Below are 21,106 nucleotides of genomic sequence, written 5' to 3' on the forward strand. Positions count from 1 at the left end.
AAACCAGTTCAAGACGCATTATTCTTATCATTCTTTATGAGCGCAGTAACGGTAAGGTATCTAATTACTTATGTATTTAGTATTCCATAACTTAGTAACAGAGATGGTCAAACTAAAGTGGTAGAGACATGGCAGAATTCCTACAATGAAGCGGGACATTGAACTGTTCACCCGTGAGAGGGCAATCAACAAAAGAGAGCGAGCGGCCCCGTTGAGGGAGTTTACGATGAAAAGACTCAGCCATGTTTATGCAGCACTGCACGTGGAGATGTGGTCTCGCAAATCGCGCAGATTACATAGGCCTACATGTATATAAACCTGCGGCGGAAACCCCTCTAGTCTGTCAGTGAGTGTGATTATTTTATAAAAGTAACGAAGTAACGCGTGTCGGGGCAATGTTAGTAACTGTAGTGTGATTACTACGCATTACACTACTCCGTTACGAACAGAAGTACTATTATTACAGTGACGCGTTACTTTGTAACGCGTTACACCCAACTCTGGTCTGGACACATCTTCAGAATTCTGCGAGTGAAATAATGCTTCACTCTGCCTCCAGTGGATCACATGATTCTCTGTTGCTTCTATCTTTGAAAAATAAGAAATGGAGAGCTTGGACATTTGCATGAATCCAGCTCTTTGTCACTATTAGTTTAACTTTATTCAGTGCTGCATGTTACAGCAAACAGGAATGCCTACTTTACTTTGAATTACTCAGTGACTCTTTTTTTTTTAAGCCTTAAGGATTCAGTGCTAAATAACTATTAATATAATAAGAAATAACTTTGCAAATCGCCATCTTAAAGTGTCTGATCCTTTGAATAATTGCAGGTTGGAACAGAAACCCTTTGCTCTTATTGCTTTCTTCCTTTTCCACATGACATGAACACATCAGCTCTACATCTTTCTGCCAGAGTTGCTGCAGAGGAAGAAAGGATCTCATGGTGGAGCTACAGACAATGTTCTGGATAGGACATCAATGTCATATTTTGCTAAAGATAATAGAAAAAGATCAAGGGGAATAAATGTTTGCCTGTTTCATTTTAGATAAGATAGTTAGCAAAGCATGCTGACCTTCTAAAATCATGAATGCAAGAAACAATGATTTATTTTTAATCCTTCCTCCCTTTTTCTCAACCCATTAAGATTTCTTCAAGCAACGTGAACATTTCTGTCATACAGCAGCTCTGACACAGTGACATATTTCTATTGAGATACAATTTAAATCTATAATAAAATATTAGGTAGGAAAATATCACTCGGAGGCAGAAAGCAAAAATAAGAAGAGAAAGTGGACACGGTGGCACACGGTGATGGAAACACTCCAACAGGAGCTGGAGGAGACAACTTCTGACACCCAACTGTCGCTCTGTTTTCATCCGACTTCACAGCGGCCCAGGTTCTAATAACCAGGAGGGTGCAAAGGTCAAAGGTCAGTGTTTGACAGATAGTACATGTGTTGGAAATTCAGCCACTGCAGTCCTTCAGGAAAACGTTGATGCATCACAGTTCAAACAGAGCCGCACTGTTACTCCATGTTTCTGTTGTAGTCATATGACAACCGTCGCTTAGCAGCAGCGTTATGAGCATGCTGATTGGTCGAGGGGAGGCCGGGGGAGAGACGGTGATTGGCTGTCCTTTGGGGGGGTCTGCTTTCCTGCAGAGATTAAAACACAAACATGCACATGTGATATTAGCGTCCCAGGGTTCATAGAAGGCGCTATATTCATTTCAGTTATTATTATTATTATTATTAGACTACTGAACACAACCCAGGGGTTTACTCTGCTGAAGCTGATTTATCAATGTGTGTTGGTCAACAGAAAAGGAAAAAACAACAATCTGATTCTGCATTATTATTTAAAGCCTCTGGGCAGATTTGCTGCTTTCTTTTAATACGATTTGAATTATTTTGTCTGTTGATTGAACAAAACAAACCATTTGGAGACATCACCTTGGGTTTTGGGAAATTAAAATCAGCTTTCTCATTAATTTGATATGGAGTGCTGCAGGGATGACTTTTCTTTTTTGGCAGACCAGATACATCTTCGCACAAAGCCAATGGGATTCTTCTATTGTACAGTATTTTGGTTCAGCTTAAAGTTTTGTTCAGCAGGATTATTTTTACAAATTACATATATATTTTGAATTGCCAGAAGTAAGAAAGCTAACTTTAGACTACACCACAATGACATGACTTCATTTTCCCACCACTTAATTGATGAGTCTCACTTTGTTCAGCATTACAAAGTTTACTCACCCTGACAATAGTTTAATTTAGCTGCTTGCTAGCAACCTTTTTTAACACACGTGAAAACCTGGGGTATTTACTGACGTATTTTATGTTAGAAATAAATGTTATTGCATTAACTACAGACCTTATTTTATGCATCTAACTAGAAACCCAAATGTATTTGAGGTGACGGAACTATATATGCAAATATGCTGATTCATTCCCGGGTTTTAGGACTCATTCCTACAGCAGTCTATCGTAGTGGAAGCTGGAAGGTACGTTTACAGATATTGTATTGACTCCCTGTGAACAGTCTTTTGAAAAACCGTCAGTGTTGCTAACTATTATGTGTTGTGTGTTGAATTAAAAATCCCTTATATTAACAACTATGTGAAGTCGTATCTTTTCATACCATATTTCAATCAACAAAGTGAGTGCGAACTCCACCACTTGCGATTTCAAATGTTAAATTAGATTTATTGTCTCCAGGGGGAAATTCATTTTCACAGCACTGTAAATGAACACAATATACATACAATAAATACATGATCTGAAACATCTATTTAGAACCAATTATCCAAAGCCAGCCTCAATACTGTAGGTGCACTTACTTTGCCCTTATAATTAAAACTAAAGACTAATGGTTTGTCTCTTTGTTTAATATGTCAACATTTGTATGCAACATACACATGTTGGGCTTCATCAGCAACAAATCCCAATTACATGAACTCAGTGGCAGCCGGCCCATAGAGGCGCCGCCCCACCTCTTCCCACATAAAAAAAAATATTAAATAAAAAAATATATATAAAAAAAATATATATAAAAAATATATATATATTTTATATTTTAGTGAACAAGGTAAATATCATACAATTGGTATCAGTAAAATGTATAATCTACAATAAAATCTCGTTTAAAATTGTGTTACGATGTCTAAAGTTACTGATAAGTCACATGTTTCCTGCCTGGCCTTGCCCATGGCATTAGTTTATCATTACCGGGCGGAGCCCCCGAGCCAAACAGCAGCAACCAGCACGTTGCAAAAGTCTCAATAGTAAACTGTGCCGCCGAAACATAATTTTAGCCAATCAGCGCCGTCAAATATTTTGGTCACGAGGGCGCTCACGTTGGCACCCACGTTGCTTACGTGCGTTGACGTGAGTTGTTTTTTAGACTCGTGAGTGACCAAGGTGACGCATTAGTTGGATGAGAATGGCTTCGTGTGCAGGTGGAGTCGCCGGACCTCGGTCCTCACCCAATTCCGTGCAAGAGCTACTCTCCAATCCTTTCGAAAGGAGAAGTTTGGGAGATAAACTGTTGATTAAATACCTTGGACCGGACCAACCTGATTTGTATATATCGCAGCAAGCTTGTGAAAAAGACAACACGTATCAACCAGGCTTCTCACGTAGCTGGTACACCAGAAAGGCATGGCTAGCTGGATGCAAACAGGTAAATGCTGTCTTTTGTTTCCCATGCTTGCTCTTCAAACAGCCGGGGACAGATACGATCTGTTCAGAAACTAGACGAAAGTTAAACAAGTACAAACCACAGACTGTCTGTGTCATGGTGAATACAGTCGCTGGTTTATTTATGTCTGTATAGGCCGTTGTTGTGAGTGTGGACGGTCGGAGCATATATAACGTTAGCTTAGCCAAGCTCCATTTAGAAAACACGCATTTTAAAAGGGTTTTTCGCCTGCCGTCTGTCTGCAGACTTGTCAAAGCATTAATTCATGGTTTTTACTAACCGGTATCAGTATGTTGTTACGTCGGCATCATTTAGAAACGTGTATTACAATTTAATCACGGTCAAATATGTTCATTTTGTTGTAGTTGTAGCTCCCGAGCCAGCGCGTCTTGTTTGAATGATGCGAGTAAACACAGCTGGCAGCCGCTGTGAAACTCGAGCGACTAGAGCGATGCGATAGGAGCGTTTAGAGCGAAGCGAATATTCGCATCGCGTCCGGTCTGAACGCAGCATTAAAGCGAGCTCCGCGCTGCACTGGAAACGCGCCATTACATCACCAGAAGTCCTAATTTAAGGGGTCATTTCTCCCAAAAAAAATTGTTTTACTCACTATATCAACAGCCCCACCAAAACTATTTTCCACCAGCCGCCACTGCATGAACTATAATTTTACAAATTCGAGCTCTAGTGGTTTCTACTGTAACCCATTTGTACAATAATCTCAACGTTAAACACATTATTGAAACGTTTAACACATTTCACTTTTTTTTTTAAGAGAAACAAATCGGTAACTAGAACTGATGAATCTGTAGGAGCCAATTAACTGTGGGTATAAAGGTAGGAACCTATGTGTTGGGGAGAGGTTCCGCCGGAAGGCCCATACAGTTTTTGACCACACACGGAGAACACACACACACACACACACACACACACACACACACACACACACACACACACACACACAGGATTACAAGCAAAGCAAAGGTATTGTGTAAACGGTAATATCGTGTGGTGAATATGGAAAGAAGCAAGTACATGGAAACCAGTAAAATGGAAATAAATGGACTGTTTCAAACTGGAAACTTTGTTTCTGACCTTTATTCGGCAGCAAACTTGTGTGCGTCAATTATACCCACCAAGCGGATCCTCAGAGGCTTAAAGCGTTGGCTTACCCTCTACAGAATGTATCTCTAAGTAGTTCCCTTCCTAACTCAACCTAAATGCAATATTTATAGATATGATACTTTACAACAAGTACAATATCAAATAAACATATACACAGTGTGGAGTTTCCCACTCTGCTCCCCTGCACAAAGGTTGAGGAGCAGTGCATCACACAAAGGTCTCTGTAGTTTTCTCAGTGCTGTAACTCAGAGTGAGCCGGCTCATTTATCTGCGCGGTGTGAGCAGTGTTTTGCATATAACAGCGGTCACTTCATTTGAATGCAGCTGGAGTTGCTCATTAGTCAAACGGCATTATCAGGTCATTTTACACGCTGTAAGGCTGCCCTGACAAATTCAATTTAGAAACATTGAAGCTTAACAAATGAAGAGTGAACTCTAGGCACTCTGTTATAAATCCCTCTGCATGAAATGATGTGAAGAAAGCATGTGTGTGTGTTTATGTGTGAGGAGATAGAGATCAGTTGCTATGAGAGGCCGTCTAGCTCATAACTCATACTTGGTCTTACAAACAATATCAGAATCTCACATGTACACCACCAGACTCTTTCACACACAGTATCATACCGTCTTTAACGTACTGTCATTCCTTCCTTATAATCAGTGGCGTTTTTATATGTACAAAATTGGTGGGGCACAAAAAACGTAGATGTCTATATATAAGCTTCTGCAGTGAGGTTCATGGCTGGTGAGGCACTGGCACTGACTCTTCAGGTTTACAAATATTATATTTTGACCTAAATCAAAATATAATATTATTTTCAAAAGCTTTTTTTGTCTGATGCTTCAATTAATTTTAAACAGACAGTTCAACAAAAGGATACCCAAAAAATGTAATTTATCATTTAAATATTGAATTGTTCTCTCTTAGTAAGATCCCATTTTCAATAAAATTGCAGTCTTACCTTGACTTGAAGATTAAGTCCATTTGCCTATCCTTCTGGACAAAAATCTCTATTACTTTTTTGTAAAAGTCCTCCTTATGTTCTTGTAGTTTCAAAAGTCTATCATAAATCTAATCTAATCAATAGATTTATGATTCGAAAATTATAAAAGTAGGGTAGACATGTGGATATTATCCGGCTGAACGAAACGTGCATTTATCTAACAGGTTTGTTTCCCACAGATCTTATTTGGAGCTATTTTCTAAAATCCTATGGAGAAATCTCATTGCTTTTTTGTCAAGGGAAGCCATGCGCAGTTTACTTCCTGGTTTTAGGATGCGTCACTGCAGCTCTCTCGTCTCCTCTTCACACACCATCAATCAATCAATCAATCAATGTTTATTTATATAGCCCAATATCACAAATGTTACATTTGTCTCAGTGGACTTTACAGTTTGTACAAAATATCAGTATGACAATACGACACCCTCTGTCCTTAGACCCTCTGTCCTTAGACCCTCACATCGTACAAGGAAAAACTTCCGAAGAAAACCCCCAGTTTAAAGGGAAAATGGGAGAAACCTCAGGGAGAGCAACAGAGGAGGGATCCCTCTCCCAGGACGGACAGACGTGCAATAGATGCCGTGTGTAAATTGAAAAGATAATACATTTGCAACATAGGTAGTCCAAATGTTTGGAAATGCATGTGTGTATAATACACCACACTTTTCGCGGCACACGTATTTACAGCCAATCAGCTCTGAATGATGTGAGATAACGTATGGTGGGGATGGCAGCTCAGTGCCCCTATGGTCATTATTTTTTTGCCACACACATTAAATAGGACAATACTCTGAGCATGCGCAGTGTAGTTTTTACAGTCACCGTTCACTTAGACAGAGAGAGGGAGGGGCATGATCGGGTTTTGTCCCACATGGCTCTAAACAGCTCAATAGGCACACACTGTAGACACTAATTAGAAGAACACAGACTAAAAAAGCAATGTACAGACGAATCAGATGATTAAACATGATCTTAAAATATATTTTATATATTTTTAAATTAATTTTTTGCATTTTTTTTGTAATCATTATTTTTAATACTTTCTGCTGACACTAGGTGGGGCTGTGCCCCACCTGCCCCTAATGACCAGTCGCCACTGCTTATAATATATATATAATACATTAACCGTGCTTTACCTGAACCTCATCATGACACTAGAGGACGGCAGGATTGTAATTTCCCGTGTTCAGTGAATGCAATTATGTAAAAGATTATTTCCAAGGCACACCTTTATATGATCATTATAGTTATAAAGAAAATAAGAGAATAAATGAAAAACAGGTATGAAATACTATATGACAGTAAAACAAGAATACAGTTTAAAAGGGGAGTGATTTGTAAAATATACATAAAGAAGAAGAACATCTCATTACAGTTGTGTTTCATATGGGTGTTGAGAGATGTATCCATAGATCTCTTCATGTTGCTCTCAAAGTGCACCAGATTGATGCTTTTAACTTCAATATTTAAAAATTGAAGTTAAATCTTCCCGGGGGAGCATGCCCCCGGACCCTCCTAAAGGATGTTAGGTCCACTCCCCACCTATAATAATAGCACTTTACCCCTGCTTACACCTATATGCCGTGAGCTGATTATCGAGCCTTCATTGTAACAGTCGCAGGTACACTGTGTATATGCGTGTGGGGAGTGTTGCAGTAGAACATTCCACTGTAGCGCCCGGTACATTAATGGGAAACCCTACATGTTTGAGCACCCTCTATGAAACGTCAAGCTACCCTCTCTCTCTCTCACACACACACACACACACACACACACACACACACACACACACACACACACACACACACACACACACACACACACACACACACACACACACACACACACACACACACACACACACACACACACACACAACTATACCCTCATACATACTACAATTCCTCTCTCTCACATACACTATCATTCTCTCTCACACACAACGTTTTTTTACACTATAGAGTATCATATTGTAGTATGATGTTGTCTGTAAGTGGGAATAATAGTGTTTCTAAGAAAGTACAGTTTGGTATGTAAGTACATTTGATTTATGGCCCAGACAAAAGTGTGTGAAAGAGAGTATGATTGCGCATGTAAAAGTGTTTAGCAATATGTATAAAAGAGTTGAGTGGTGTATGTGTGAGATTCTGATATTGTCTGTAAGACCAAGTATGAGTTGTGAGCAGCTAGACGGCCTCTCATGAGTTACTGTAACATCCGTTCTGTTTGCTGAACAGTGAAACACATCAGCATGGTGAGATCAGCTGATCAAAGCATACTTTGTTTGCTAGGAAATGCTGCATGCTGTCCCATGTTTACAGGCTGGGGGAGCAATGGATTACGTGTATTATGTCATCAGGATACAAACAACTGTATTCCCTTACAGTTACATGAAAAAATGTCTAATAAAAACAAAGTTTTCATCAGATTACTTTTATTTGTCTTTGTTTATTGGGTCTGTTCAACAGCATACAGTTATTCTATCAGAGCATGTATCAAAAGTAGGTAAACAAATCTTCACTTTATAGAAAAATAGGTAAAGTAACAATGTAAAAACTTTATCAGATGACTTTTACATTTTAGGATTACTAGGATTAGAATGTTATAATACATTTTAAAATAAAGAATAATTACAAATGCTTTCGCCGTTGGAAAGTGGAATAGGTAGGCGTGCTGATTACATTTGCTTTCATCGTCTTTCTTTTTTACAATAGCCTCTTTTTTAAAAAATGCAGTATGGTGAACATCTGATTGGTTAAACCATGTGCTCATGTGTTTCATTGTTGCTGTATAGGCAGGCTACTGCCTGAATCTGCTTAATGGAAGGCATGTTTTCCTATCCATAAAATCATTTCTGATCCTAAATACCTTGGTTTCTTCTTTTCTAAGGTCACATTGTTCTGTTGTCTTACATAACACACTTAATTAAAAAACATCTAATTGATATTTCCTTTCTCTTGTATTTATTTGCATTGCATTTAATATTGAGGTGATTTAAAAGTAACAGAAAGTAATAAGGTAACATTTACTTTTATATTTTGATACTCAGATTATGTTATTGATTACAGTATTTACAGGTGGTAAAAGTGATTTACTAATTGTAACGGAATACATTTTTAAAGCAAGTGTGAACGGTCTTTACTCACAGTGCGCGGCGGCTCCAGGTGGAAGGTCCTCAGCAGCAGGTCACGAGACACCCCGTTCCCTCTCTTGTATTTCTGGCAAATCATTTTGTTCAAGTCATGGAAAGTGTCCAGCAGCCTGCGGGTGAGAGCACAACAACATGTTGTTTTTCTCACAGTGACATGTGTGAAAAATTGTCAAATTTGAGGATCAGACAACCAATGTCTAACAAAGTCTGTTTCTAAACCAATTTCAACTGTAAAACCATGATGTGCATCAAAGACACACTCTGCCATGTGAGGGTCAATCCATGTTTTGTTTTCAGAGATGCAGTTCACCACAATAACCACCTGCTGGTGGCTATGATGTGGGAATCAGTCATGGTGATGACCCCCACACATATCCACCCCGATTCAAACATACATTATACATCAAATGGGGTGTTTGTTTAAATGATTACATCTTTCCACAAGCTCTTCATCTCTTGTTGGTGTGACTATAAAGAGATACATCTCTTGGTGTCGGATACACAGGAAATATCTGCTTATATTCTGCAGGTCTCCCTTGAAAAAGAGATTGATGATCTCAATGGGATTCACCTGGTTAAATAAAGGTTTGAAATGAAATGAAACATTGTTTTTTGACGACACATTATTATTATATACGACCAAAAAACTGCACTTTTATGAATAAATAAAAAAAATCCCATTGCACCACACAGAATGATGCTTTGTTCAATAAAAACGTTCAGAGACTTGGAAAATTAGAAACAAATGGCACAAATCACGAAATAACAACCTGAAAGAATCCAAATAAATTAGAGTAATATGATTGTATGTATTGTGTGCATGTTTTAAAACAAAACCTCAGGAGAGTTATGCTATGATATAAATGATTCAATGGACAACAGAAAACTAAATATGTACGATCACAATGGCATGTTGGCATTGGGGTTAATATTTGACGGCTGTGCTTTGTAAAAGGGAAGGCGCGATAACCTTTTTTGGATCAGTAAAATAATTGTTCTGCCAGGTTGCATTGTTTCCTCTGCACTTGTTTGGAGTAATTGATATTTATTTTCCATCTGTTTGTTTTGTTATTTTCTTTTATACCAAATTGTACGAGTGAGATTTACAGACCAACATTTTTTTCAATTTTAACTAAATGTGTAACTTATTCTGAATACAAATAACCAGTGTTCCCTTGAATGGACACTTGTTCAAAAAAGTGACAATCGTGAACATAACCAGAAGTTGTATAATTGACTGGATTTGTGTAGATAACCTCCTGAGACCCAGAAAGAAAAAGGTTTCAAATATCCTTTTTTTTTATCACACAAGTCTTTAGGGTGGTACAAACATAATGACTAACAAAAAAAAAAAAATGTTTTTGTTTTATTGTGTGTCCTTTGTAGAGGACATCGGGTGTTAGTTATGCAAAGCATAGTATACATACAACATTAACATACAAGTACATTTAGACAACATTAGAGCACAACTCAATGCAACAAATATTGAGCCCTCATTTGTAGTACTCCATCCTTTTGTGAAATGCAGAGATACATCTGACACTTGAGGCACTTGATGTGTGTTTTCCCACTGCATCCGTCTGCCATGAACCCTACAGAAACCTAAGTGTTAGTTTGGCCCATAGTGGACTCCATTTGTGTTGTGTAAAATGGGGGAAATAAAAAGTTAGCAAATCCCCATGCCCTCCTCATAAAAACATTTAGTTTTAGGTCAAATAAGTATTACACTGTTCTGAAACTCACTACACTAACTCCTAAGATGTTCCCTTAATATAATTAATTAAAAATATTGAACTCACAACACTGGTAATTACAAAATTACAAACTTACCATTTCTCTTTCTATAAATAGTGCTTGTGTTGATGGACGCCATTTTGAAATACAATGAAATGATCTTTTTCAAAGCCACACCCCCACATATGTCACATGTCTGAAAAGCCCAGGATGTCCTCTGTGGAGAACAATTGGACTTAATGCTGTGGCATGTATAACCTCAAAGTAATGGACCAAAACCCAATGTGCTTCACAGAGGACACAAATGAATGGGTGGGTATCTGGAGGTATATTAGAAAACATATATTTCCTTTAAGTTGTATTGCTGTAAACTGCTCAGCTGTTGCCAACTTGCAGGCTAACTTGCTGCAGTGTTGCTGTGTTCATGTCCTGTCAGATAAGCAGTAAATATGAGCTCCCGACAGGAAAGAATCCTCCATGTCATTTTCCTAAAGCCGATTACAAGCTCGTAATGTGGGATCTCTCTGTCAGATCTGATATATCCTATTTCAAATCGTTGGAATGTGTCAGCACAGCCAGTAAACACGGCAGCAGATCAGCTGATATTCAGACCACCAGGACCATCAAAGGACTCAGAGAGACGGAGTACCCACTCAGGGGGCTCAGAGAGACGGAGTACCCACTCAGGGGGCTCAGAGAGACGGAGTACCCACCCCTGCTCCTGGCTGGCCCGGCCCCTGAGGAGCTGGCTCAGCGTGGGGACGGTCTGGAGGTCACCGGGGTCATCTGAGGACGAGGGGAAGGCTGCAGCAAAGACAGCCGCCTGCAGGAGACACAAAGAGACACCAGATCAACTACAGTCTTCAGTTCATCATGAGAAGTTAATTCTGGAGTCCATTAAATGTCTTTTCATGGCACTGTGAGAATATGAAACAACTCGTATGAAAGCAGTTTTCTTCCAACGCCCCTCCTTCACTGCAGCTCTCGGCACAGCTCATTTTTCATCTGCATCTTTTCGCTGCGTTTAATGTCCACTGGGACTCCTCCTGCAGTGCCGGCTTCTTGTTTTACATTTTTAAAGGAAGAAAGCACTGAGAGCTCAGACTGGTCTAATGTGAGTTACAAAAGCAGTACGCAGACTTAAATGACGCACCAAATCAGTATACAATTAAATAATTCATGACCAGTTTATTTCAGACACAGCCTTTGGGGTACAACTGCCCTGATAAACGTGGCCTGGATTTATAAACAGAAACATATTCAACACACTGTGTGTTTGTTGTTGCTATTGATTCACTTTGAGAGACTCGGGGTCTTATAGGCCAGCAGCAAGCCTGAACCAACCTTTATATTTACAGTCAAGAGTACCAACACATTTAGCCTGCAGCTGGAAGATAAGTGAGCTCAAATCAACGGGTCAACGTTTTTAAAGTGACCCCAGCAACACCTCAAATACTGGACCTCTTTCATTCAAATCCTCTTACAGCACCATGATCACAAGTGTTTGACCTCTTAGACTTTGCGTCATTGGTACCAAACATGAAAAGAAAAAAGCGGAAAATAAAGATCCAAAAAATAAAGAGGCACATTTTCATTCTTAAAGGGGTCTCTTGACTTCTCAGCTCAAGTTACTGAATACAAATGTGCTCTACAAGTTAGGGTTTTTTAGTTAGGCTAGATTCAAATGTGATGATATTATTCCAGTTTAATAAACCTGACCTCACTGTAGCTGCTGCGACCTCATACTGAGGGCAATGAGATCATTTATGGTGCTATATCAATAAATAAATAAACTTGTCTATGGCTTTCCTGGGTTTATTGACAATAAGGGGGTTTCTTGACAGTTTCCAGAATAGAAGTGCTCAACATTACTGAAATAAGCTTTTTCTTGAAACATTTGAAAGTTGCTATGTGTGAGACATACCTGTTTTAATACAGCAATCTTAAAGCACTAGTGGATTTACAGTTACTAAGTTACAGCACTCTTGATATTCTGTCTGACTCTTAATAACACTAATTGCAAAGTATTTGGTCTGTCTCGTACTTTACAAAAAATACATTCCAGGCTGAGGTTGGGAGAGGCTTTTCATGAACTCAAGGGCAGCCTGGCCAAATCTTTTCTCTAATGTGCAGCCCAGACAAATCTTTTAACCAAAGGTTTGACCAGAACTGTGCAGGCTTAAAGTATCTGAAATTAGGCATTGGTGATGTTGATGGTGAGCTTTGACTACAACTTAACCCCAGAGTTTACCTGCAGATAATATTAGATTCAAACACTGTTTTTGCATCATCATTCAACAGAAATGCACCAAAAAAGATACACATTCCGACTGTGATAGATAACTTACTAGCTTATTATTATTATTGAGCTATCAACGAAGCTAGTTGAAGGCAGTGATCTCAAACCGTCTTTGTTGTAGGATTTTTCAAATGATTTTTGCAATTGTAAGCAATGAATAGCTGGTTTACAGGTAGATAAAGCCGGTTGAGCTTAAGTTGATCCGCCATTAAGGTTAGGTTTGATAATCCCAAATACACAAAGCCCTAATTGAAGAGTCTAATGGCTTACAACTCTGTATTTTACAAGTAGAGCAAAGGAAGCAAAAAGCCTTTTGAGGCTGTCCCAACTTCCAGTTCACCTGAATCATCCTCGACTGGGTCTGAAGATTACAAGTCTGAAAATGACACAAATCTAGAGTAAAAAGAATCAGAAAAAAAGTGTCTCTACCAGACTACTGTGGCCCACGCGAAATCTAACACACGAATCTCCAATTCTCAGTCGAGTTGCATATACAGTATATAAAGAACAATGCATGGAATAAAAAAGATGATATTGCTGGGTCTGCTGACTCAACTTCACAATACAATATTATGCTGAGGATGAAATGAAATGATCACGGAGAGTTTTTCAGTGAATTCTCAGAGAAATGGATGCAATCTCAACAGAAACATCTGAGGCATAATTACCACATTATGGTTTCATGGAAGTCATCTTTAAAAAGCTGAGAAGACTTGACATCTTTACCAGATTCTGATTGGCCGGTTCTCTTCTCTCCTCCACAGCGCTGGTCGGCCACCACTGTCCCACCATGTCTCCACCTTCATCTGACCAGTCCTGAGGGAAGGCTGTCCACCTGTCATCTGATTGGTGGATTAGGCTATCCGTCAAGCCTGGTGTCCAGTGGGTCGGCTCCCCAGCGAGGGCGCGGCTTCCATGTGCTACACACACACACACACACACACACACAGACACACACACACACACACACACACACACACACACACACACACACACACACACACACACACACACACACACAGTGTCAGAGCAAATTACCATTAATTAATTAATTACATTAATCAACTCGTTGCAAGGAAACACATCATTTTTGTGTGACATAGTTGCTGTGAATGATGCTGTTTACCATGCTAAAACATCCCTACCTCCCATTGCTCCAACTTATCATGATGTGTCTATCAGACACTTCAGTCGTCTTTGTGTGACTTTCTCTATCACCCGCTGCTCCATAACCTCAGGCTAACTAGAGACCCAGGCCCTGTGTGCTGCCCCCCTCCCTTCCCCTAACTCTGAATGATTAATAGCATGTAGCAAGAACAAGAGATCTGTCAGGAATTCAGGTCAGGACAGAACAGAGTCTCAGTTTCCCTGCAGAGCTAAGTATTGTTATTAGTCAACTCATTTTTGTTTTGTTATTTTCGAGTTCCACAATCAATTCCTTCTGAACAATACCTGTAGTTTAAAAGTTTGTAGTCTAATGTTTACTGTAAATTACATTTATTATTGTTATCTTTGAAAACTACACTCTTGTGTTTTGTGTAGATCTTTTAATGATTTGTATGCAGATTGAAGGCAACCATTTAATTCTATTCATTTCAGTAGTATATGACAATATTTGAACATACTTCTTTGTGCTTGATTAAACCTCTATTCAGTGACAGCAAGCATTAAGTCTGCATGTAGTAGCATTGGTTTAGGTCAGGGGTGTCAAACTGAATTTCATCGCGGGCACATTCGCATAAAGGTTGCACTCAAAGGGCCGGTTGTAACTATATAACTATATCATATATATATAAAATAATGTATTATTACATTATTGCCTCTGAATTGGATTATTATCGGATAGGATAATAACTTAGTAATTAACTACGTCTGAAAGCAGAAGTCCACGGCAAATAATTGCAAGTCTCTTCAGTGCGCATGTCACAAAACCTGGCTGCCATGGAGTATTTCAAAAGATTCTCACCTTTACTGGATAGCTAGTTAATTCAAAGTTTACATCAATTAAATGAAGTTATGCTTCAACGTTGCACAATGGAGATCAATTACATTTTATTTAGCCGTGTGTGTGTGTGCTGAAAAATGATACAACATTTTAATTGGAACTAACTTTCAAACAAAGAAATAGTCTCAAGGAATTCTGGATAATTCACAAAACAAAACGTCATGTCATTTTGGTGAAGGGACCTTTAAAAGTACATTTGCAAAAACACTGGAATGGTCCTTCAGCTCACAATGATTCACACAAAGGGATTTCTGTCAACAGAGAAAGCAACTTCTGCTGATAAATCTTTAGCATAACTTTTAAGGTGGATGTTTACAGGTGGATAAACTGAGAAGAGATACATAGTAAATAAGATGAAACCCCGGATTAGCTAAAGGGAGCATAATGAGGAAACATGAAACCCAACTAACAAGGACAAACAGGAAAGCACACATATGTCACACACTCAGGTGCATGTCATAACTGCGTTGGCTATATAAGAGATGATTATTATTGAAAGACTATTATCTAGGCATTCAGGTGACATGTCTTGCTCAGAGCGCTGATGACATATGTTCGTACTAATCAGGCAGCCATTTGTTGCTATTCCAAAGGGTGTAAAGCTTCAACTTCTTTTTGTATCATGATTTAAATAAGAAAGCTAGGTGCTAAAATTGCTGATCAATGTGAAAAAGGAATGAGATATACTTCTGCAAACACATGCCTCAACATGGGTTGAGAAAAGCTCTTCCAGGTGTGCAGAATGATCTTTCACTGTTAGATCATAATCGCATGTAAAGGAATTTAGGTACATATTGATAATTAATGCTATGGCTGAACAGGAAAAAAGGTACTACAAATGAATGACTGTGATATGGAGTCTTTTTTATATATTGACTGTTGTGCCTTTTTATTTATGCCTCTTAATGTTTTTATATATATTTGTATTCCTCTGGAAGGTGATAAACAGCATTTCTGTATCACACACACACAAGATGGACAATAAAGTTGACTGACTTGTGATTTGGTGTGGCCCTTTAAATCAGAGTGCATGTGCATTCCTGAGACTGTATAAAAGGTTACGTTTGCACTAATACCCTGAGCGAGTGTGAAAGGTCTCTAATGTTGTTCATTTCTGACAACTTTAAAAGACTCCGCTGCTGAGGCCTTTAATGTCAGCTTTGTTAACCAAAGGATCCTCTGTCCCATGTCCATTCCAAGCAAAATCACGTAAACTCTGAAAGATACCAGAGAGATACTAAAAGAGAAAGACAGAGAGAGGAGGAGGGGCTAACCAGAATACACAGAAAGAGACAGAACTACAAACGGTGAGACTCACCAACACGTTCTCTGCTCCCACAAGGCACTGGGGCAGTGGTGGATCCCTCGCTCCAGGCCGGCTCTCCCTCCGCCTGCATGAATACTCCAAACTCATCTTCTTCCTCCTTCCCCTCCTCCTCTCTCCCCTCCTCCTCAGTGGCCACGGTGGAGACCCTCTCCGCCTCACCCTGCTCCTCCAATAGTCTCCTGAGCCTCTTCTTCCCTTCCTGGCCTCCTTTTTCGTCTCCTTCCAGCACTCCGACCCTTTCCTTCTCCACATTCTCGTCCAAACATTGCAGTCTGGTTTCCATGGAACTCAGGGGCTGAAAAGTGGGGGCAGGATTAGCCAGGGAGAGTGCAAGAGAGGTGGGGGGATCAGCACAGGCAACAGTACTGCCGGTCTCTCCAGTTGCTTCAACATGGGCTGATTGTCCACAGGTGTCTACAACCTCTTTCCCCCTTCCCCTGCATCCGCCTGCAGACTCCTCTACCCTCCAATTGTCCATTTGTGCACAATTTTCAGTTTCCTTTTTGTCATTATCCTCCTGTATGGAACTTTCATTTGTGGGACCCTCTGTATTTCGTTCTTTGTCACCTTTGCCCTCGGCATTGTCCAGCTCAAAGCAGGTGCATTCCCTCCTCAAAATCTCTCCAGATGTGTCCTCTTTCTCCTCTGTATCCCCTTCATGTAACTCTGCTTCTCTATTACCCAACACCAGCTCATCTCTGGGCCCTGCTCTGTTAAGCTCAGTTGGACTACAGTTGCAATCGTTCCCTGTTACGTTCCTCCCGTCTGTCTCAGAAATGGAAGGATCTCTGTGTCCTGGAGGCTTAGACGAAGCTTCTCTCTCCTGTAGCACGCTGCCATTTCCTGCATTTTGAAAGGAAAACAGGGGTTTCCTGTTTGTGTTCACAGTGTTGCTCTCGGCAGCCGCACAGTTGGGTTCTGGTTGCACAAGTCTGATTAGATCCAGTTCTCTTTTAGCAACGATTCCTGGGTCTGCCACCCCTTGTTGATACCCCTCAAGGGGATCTGTTCTGGAGTTCACTTGCTCTCTCTGAACACACATCTCATGGTCATTATTGAAGGTGCTGCCCTCTACAGGAGTGGACAGCTCAAGGGAGACTGCAGTGCTGATGGAGACAGAGACCTCCTCATAGCAGTCGGAGAAAACCGGGAATTCTGCAGGAGTCCGATTGATGCTCCCTTCCTTCTCTTCAACATCCACACTCTCCCTTTCTGTGTCAGTGTTTTGATCTGCCCCAGACTGATCAGGACATCCATTCATATTAGGTGCTACTTCTTCACAGGGGTTTTCACTTGGTTTTCTGTCATCAAGATCTCTGTTAAGTCCTAAGGTAACATTACCCTGTCCAGAGTGGCCAAGAGGAGAATCATTGTTTCCAGTATCTAGTTTCATAACCTCAGAGTTGTTATCCTCCTCTCTTTCTGAATAGTCGTCCTTGCTTTGAGAGGTTTGTGTCTTCAGCTCCTCGTTGCTCTCTTTTCCAGTCTCTTCACCATCACAGCTGCTGTTGGATTCTGGATGAGAGTGGTTAGACTCTAGCTCAGGGTCTGGTACAGCCCAAACAGAACTGGATGACTCTAACCCGCAGAGGCCTCCCTTCTCTTCCTCCTCCTCATTCCTTTGCATGCCCTTCCTCATTCCTTTCCCCTCACCCTTTATCCTGTTTGAGGTGCCTCTTCTTGGACTTTCTCCTGCCTCGTGTCCATCCTGGCTTCCCCTCCTCTGTGCTCTCCTTACACACCGAGCACAGGTTCTGGGAGAAGCGTTGTGGCAGCATCTAGGACTTCTGCTTGCTGCGTCTCTCTCCTGCCTGGCTCTCCTGCTGTCCTGCTGCGGGCTGGGAAGCTGTTTACTGGCCAGGCGTCCTTTGTCTGGCTCTTCCTGCCTTTCTTCCAGAGAGATTTCTCCTGCAGGATCCTCCCTGCTGCTCTGCTGCCTCTCTCTGCTCACGCCTCTTTTTTCCAGAGCATTATTTGACTTCCTCCATCTCCGGCCAGATCGCACCCTAACCCGGTTTCCTCCTCCTCCTCCTCCTCCTCCTCCTCCTCCTCCTCCTCCTCCTCCTCCTCCTCCTCCTCCTCCTCCTCCTCCTCCTCCTCCTCCGCCTGTCTTCCCTCTCAGCCATCCTCCAACCACGCTGGAGGCTGCACTGGTAGTCCCCCCAGAACTGGGTTTGGCTGTGGAGTACAAACAGCTTCCTTTCTCAGTCCGGAGGAAGAGGCATTGAGTCTGTGTCTTCCCGCTGCCCTCTGAGGTCTTCAGAGTGGCCACTGTAACTAAGGCTCCAAGCCCAGCCTGCCTGGCGTCCAGCCCCAGAGGTAGCCCGTACCCCATGCGACCCCACTCCCCACTCAGGTACACATCTGCAGGCCTGGGGCAGGAAGTGGAACCCCCACGGCCCGCAGGAGGAGCTATGGGGGCCTGTCCTCCTCCTCCCACCTTCCGGCGGTTCTTGGAGCACAGGGCCCAGGCTCGGAGGCCCCGGATCAGCGGCAGGTCTCCCAGGCCCAGCTCCAGTCGGCTGGGGAAGGGCAGAGAGGCTCTGGAGCACTTCTGGAGCATGTCTCTGGTGGAGCCCGACACGTTCAGGCAGGGGTAGTTGTTGTTGTTATTCTGCTGGAGCATGGTGCTTGTTGTTGGCCTCATCTATGTTTTATTGGTTTGTCCTCGCTTATGCTTTATTAAAATGCAGATCAGATCAGGTCAGGTCAAGTTGAAATCCTATTCATGAGAGGAAGTGCTGGCACTATCAAGAGTCTATTCTTGATTCAGAGCGTGACAGCTCAAAAGGTAAACATATCATAGTTGGAAGAAGAATACAGTAAGCATTATGAAATACTGTATCATTTCATTCTGACAAATCTACTCGACACTGAAAGACTCTCTTTCTAAAATCTTAGTTCATTCTGACAAAAAAGAGAAATAGAATGAGCTGTTTCCCTGACAGCCAGCTGGAGTAGTGCTTGTTTCTCTTTATCCCTCCTCAACTTTGAGAGTCCTGAAGAAAATAAACGCCCAGGTCAGACATCCATTTGTCGGCGCTGATGATGGAGTGGATAATGAGAAGTTTGTTTTCCTCAGTGATGCTGTCTTCAGAGCTTAAACGTCCTCCCTGTCGGCCGCTCTCTCATCACTGAGGACTGACTCAGCTGTCACAAACAACCTGCGGGAAGTGGGACAAAAGAAGACATTTAAGACGAATGTGATGCTTATGAACACAGAAACACTCATATGTTAATTGTTTGCTTTAGCTGAAATAATACCAGGAGGAGACACCATGGAATACATTACTTATCTCATTAATAAGAAATAATTTAAAGCAGATTCTGCACAGATGTTATTCAAATCTAAATGAAAACATACTTAATAAATCCCACACAGAGATGTGATTAGGCTGAGTGGAGTACAGCTGTCATGTCTGTGGGGGTGTGAGTTTGTCAAAGGGCATGCATTTAAATCTAAGTGGCTTCTTTTTCGAACTACTCTGACACAACAGAGCCCTATTCTTATATGAGATTGGAATTCACACCATGTCCATCAGCGTGCCAATTAGATGAGTAGTTGCATCAGCCTTACAGAACCATTAAAGGGACACAAAATGAATCACAGGTGGCCATTAATCCATAAATCCACCCCCCATGCCTACATAGTTAAAATGATTTGCCCACAGGGACTCAAGTAGAAATAGGTTTGGGCCATGCATATCACATTAGCCTTCACATATGAGCAGGATGTGTAGCACTGTGATAAAGATGAGCCACATGTAACCACACACTGTACCTGGAGAATCTGTATCCAACATCCAACATGTCCTGAAAGGGATGCCTGAGGAATGCTCTGATTGATTCTCACCTTATTCGATGCCTTAGTGTCTTTAAATGAAGTGTCCTTCACTTAATGTCTCTCTTCCTTCCTTACAGACGAAGCCTATTCTTCCCTCCTCGGGCTGTGGAGCATCCTTCAGCGGCATCACATCCTTCCCCTCGGCCTGCACCACTGGAGCTGCAGCTCTACAGATCAGTCACACACGCATCGCTGTAGCCCTCTCGTGTAGATCAGAGGCAGACCCCGCAGTTAGTGAATGCTTCTTCGGTCTCCCCCCCCCACTCGTTCGGCCATTGCGCATCATTTCATCCAGCGCTCGGCATCGTGCGTCGCCGCATCTTACCGCAGTACCTCCGGTGCTCGGCGGCAGGATGACGGAGAGCTCATTTGACTTGCAGCCCACTCACCCATAGGGGGGGTGCACAGTGCCACACAGAGGCAGGGGGGGCGAGTGAGGCGGAAGGGTATGCGAGGTTGTTGATGCCATTTTTTTAAAATAAATTGTTAGTTGTACTAAAAACAGAATACATAAATAAAGAATGAAAATAATAAGATAAAAGGTCATGTTTGTTTTAGCCATATTAAAATAGTCAGTGTTGCTTTCTAAGGTTTCACATTTGGTTTCACATTTGCATACATACCTACATACATATGTGCCTGTGTATTCTTGTGAGTGGTGGAAAAAGTATTTAGATTATTTACACGAGTATAAATACTCAACTAATTCTTAACTATTCTAAATATTTTGAAGCAAAAGGAGCAAAAACATCACACAAATCTGGAACTGTCAAATATTTTTTAAACAATTCACTTAGCTGCTAATACATTTTCATGCATGTTAACTCACACATGGTTAGTGTCTTAAATATAATGTTAGATGGTTTCAATCTATACCAAATAATCAAATGTAAAAGTTTTCCCCTAAGTATTG

The 21,106-nt window shown here is 41.1% G+C and overlaps 1 protein-coding gene across 1 annotated transcript; it reads right to left on the bottom strand.

The window, feature by feature from the left end:
* Positions 1-307: 307 nt before the first annotated feature.
* si:ch211-14c7.2 lies at positions 308-20,579 on the bottom strand. The gene is made up of 7 exons (XM_034230515.1): positions 20,203-20,579; positions 18,456-19,513; positions 16,341-18,374; positions 13,744-13,937; positions 11,432-11,541; positions 8,980-9,094; positions 308-1,657 (listed from the first exon to the last, which is right to left on the bottom strand). Exons 2-7 carry the CDS (start codon positions 18,994-18,996, stop codon positions 1,529-1,531), a joined length of 3,123 nt encoding a protein of 1,040 aa, XP_034086406.1. The 5' UTR covers positions 18,997-19,513; positions 20,203-20,579; the 3' UTR covers positions 308-1,528.
* Between the last annotated feature and the right edge of the window lie 527 nt (positions 20,580-21,106).

Source organism: Gymnodraco acuticeps, unplaced genomic scaffold (assembly GCF_902827175.1).
Source record: "Gymnodraco acuticeps unplaced genomic scaffold, fGymAcu1.1, whole genome shotgun sequence".
NCBI lineage: Eukaryota > Metazoa > Chordata > Actinopteri > Perciformes > Bathydraconidae > Gymnodraco > Gymnodraco acuticeps.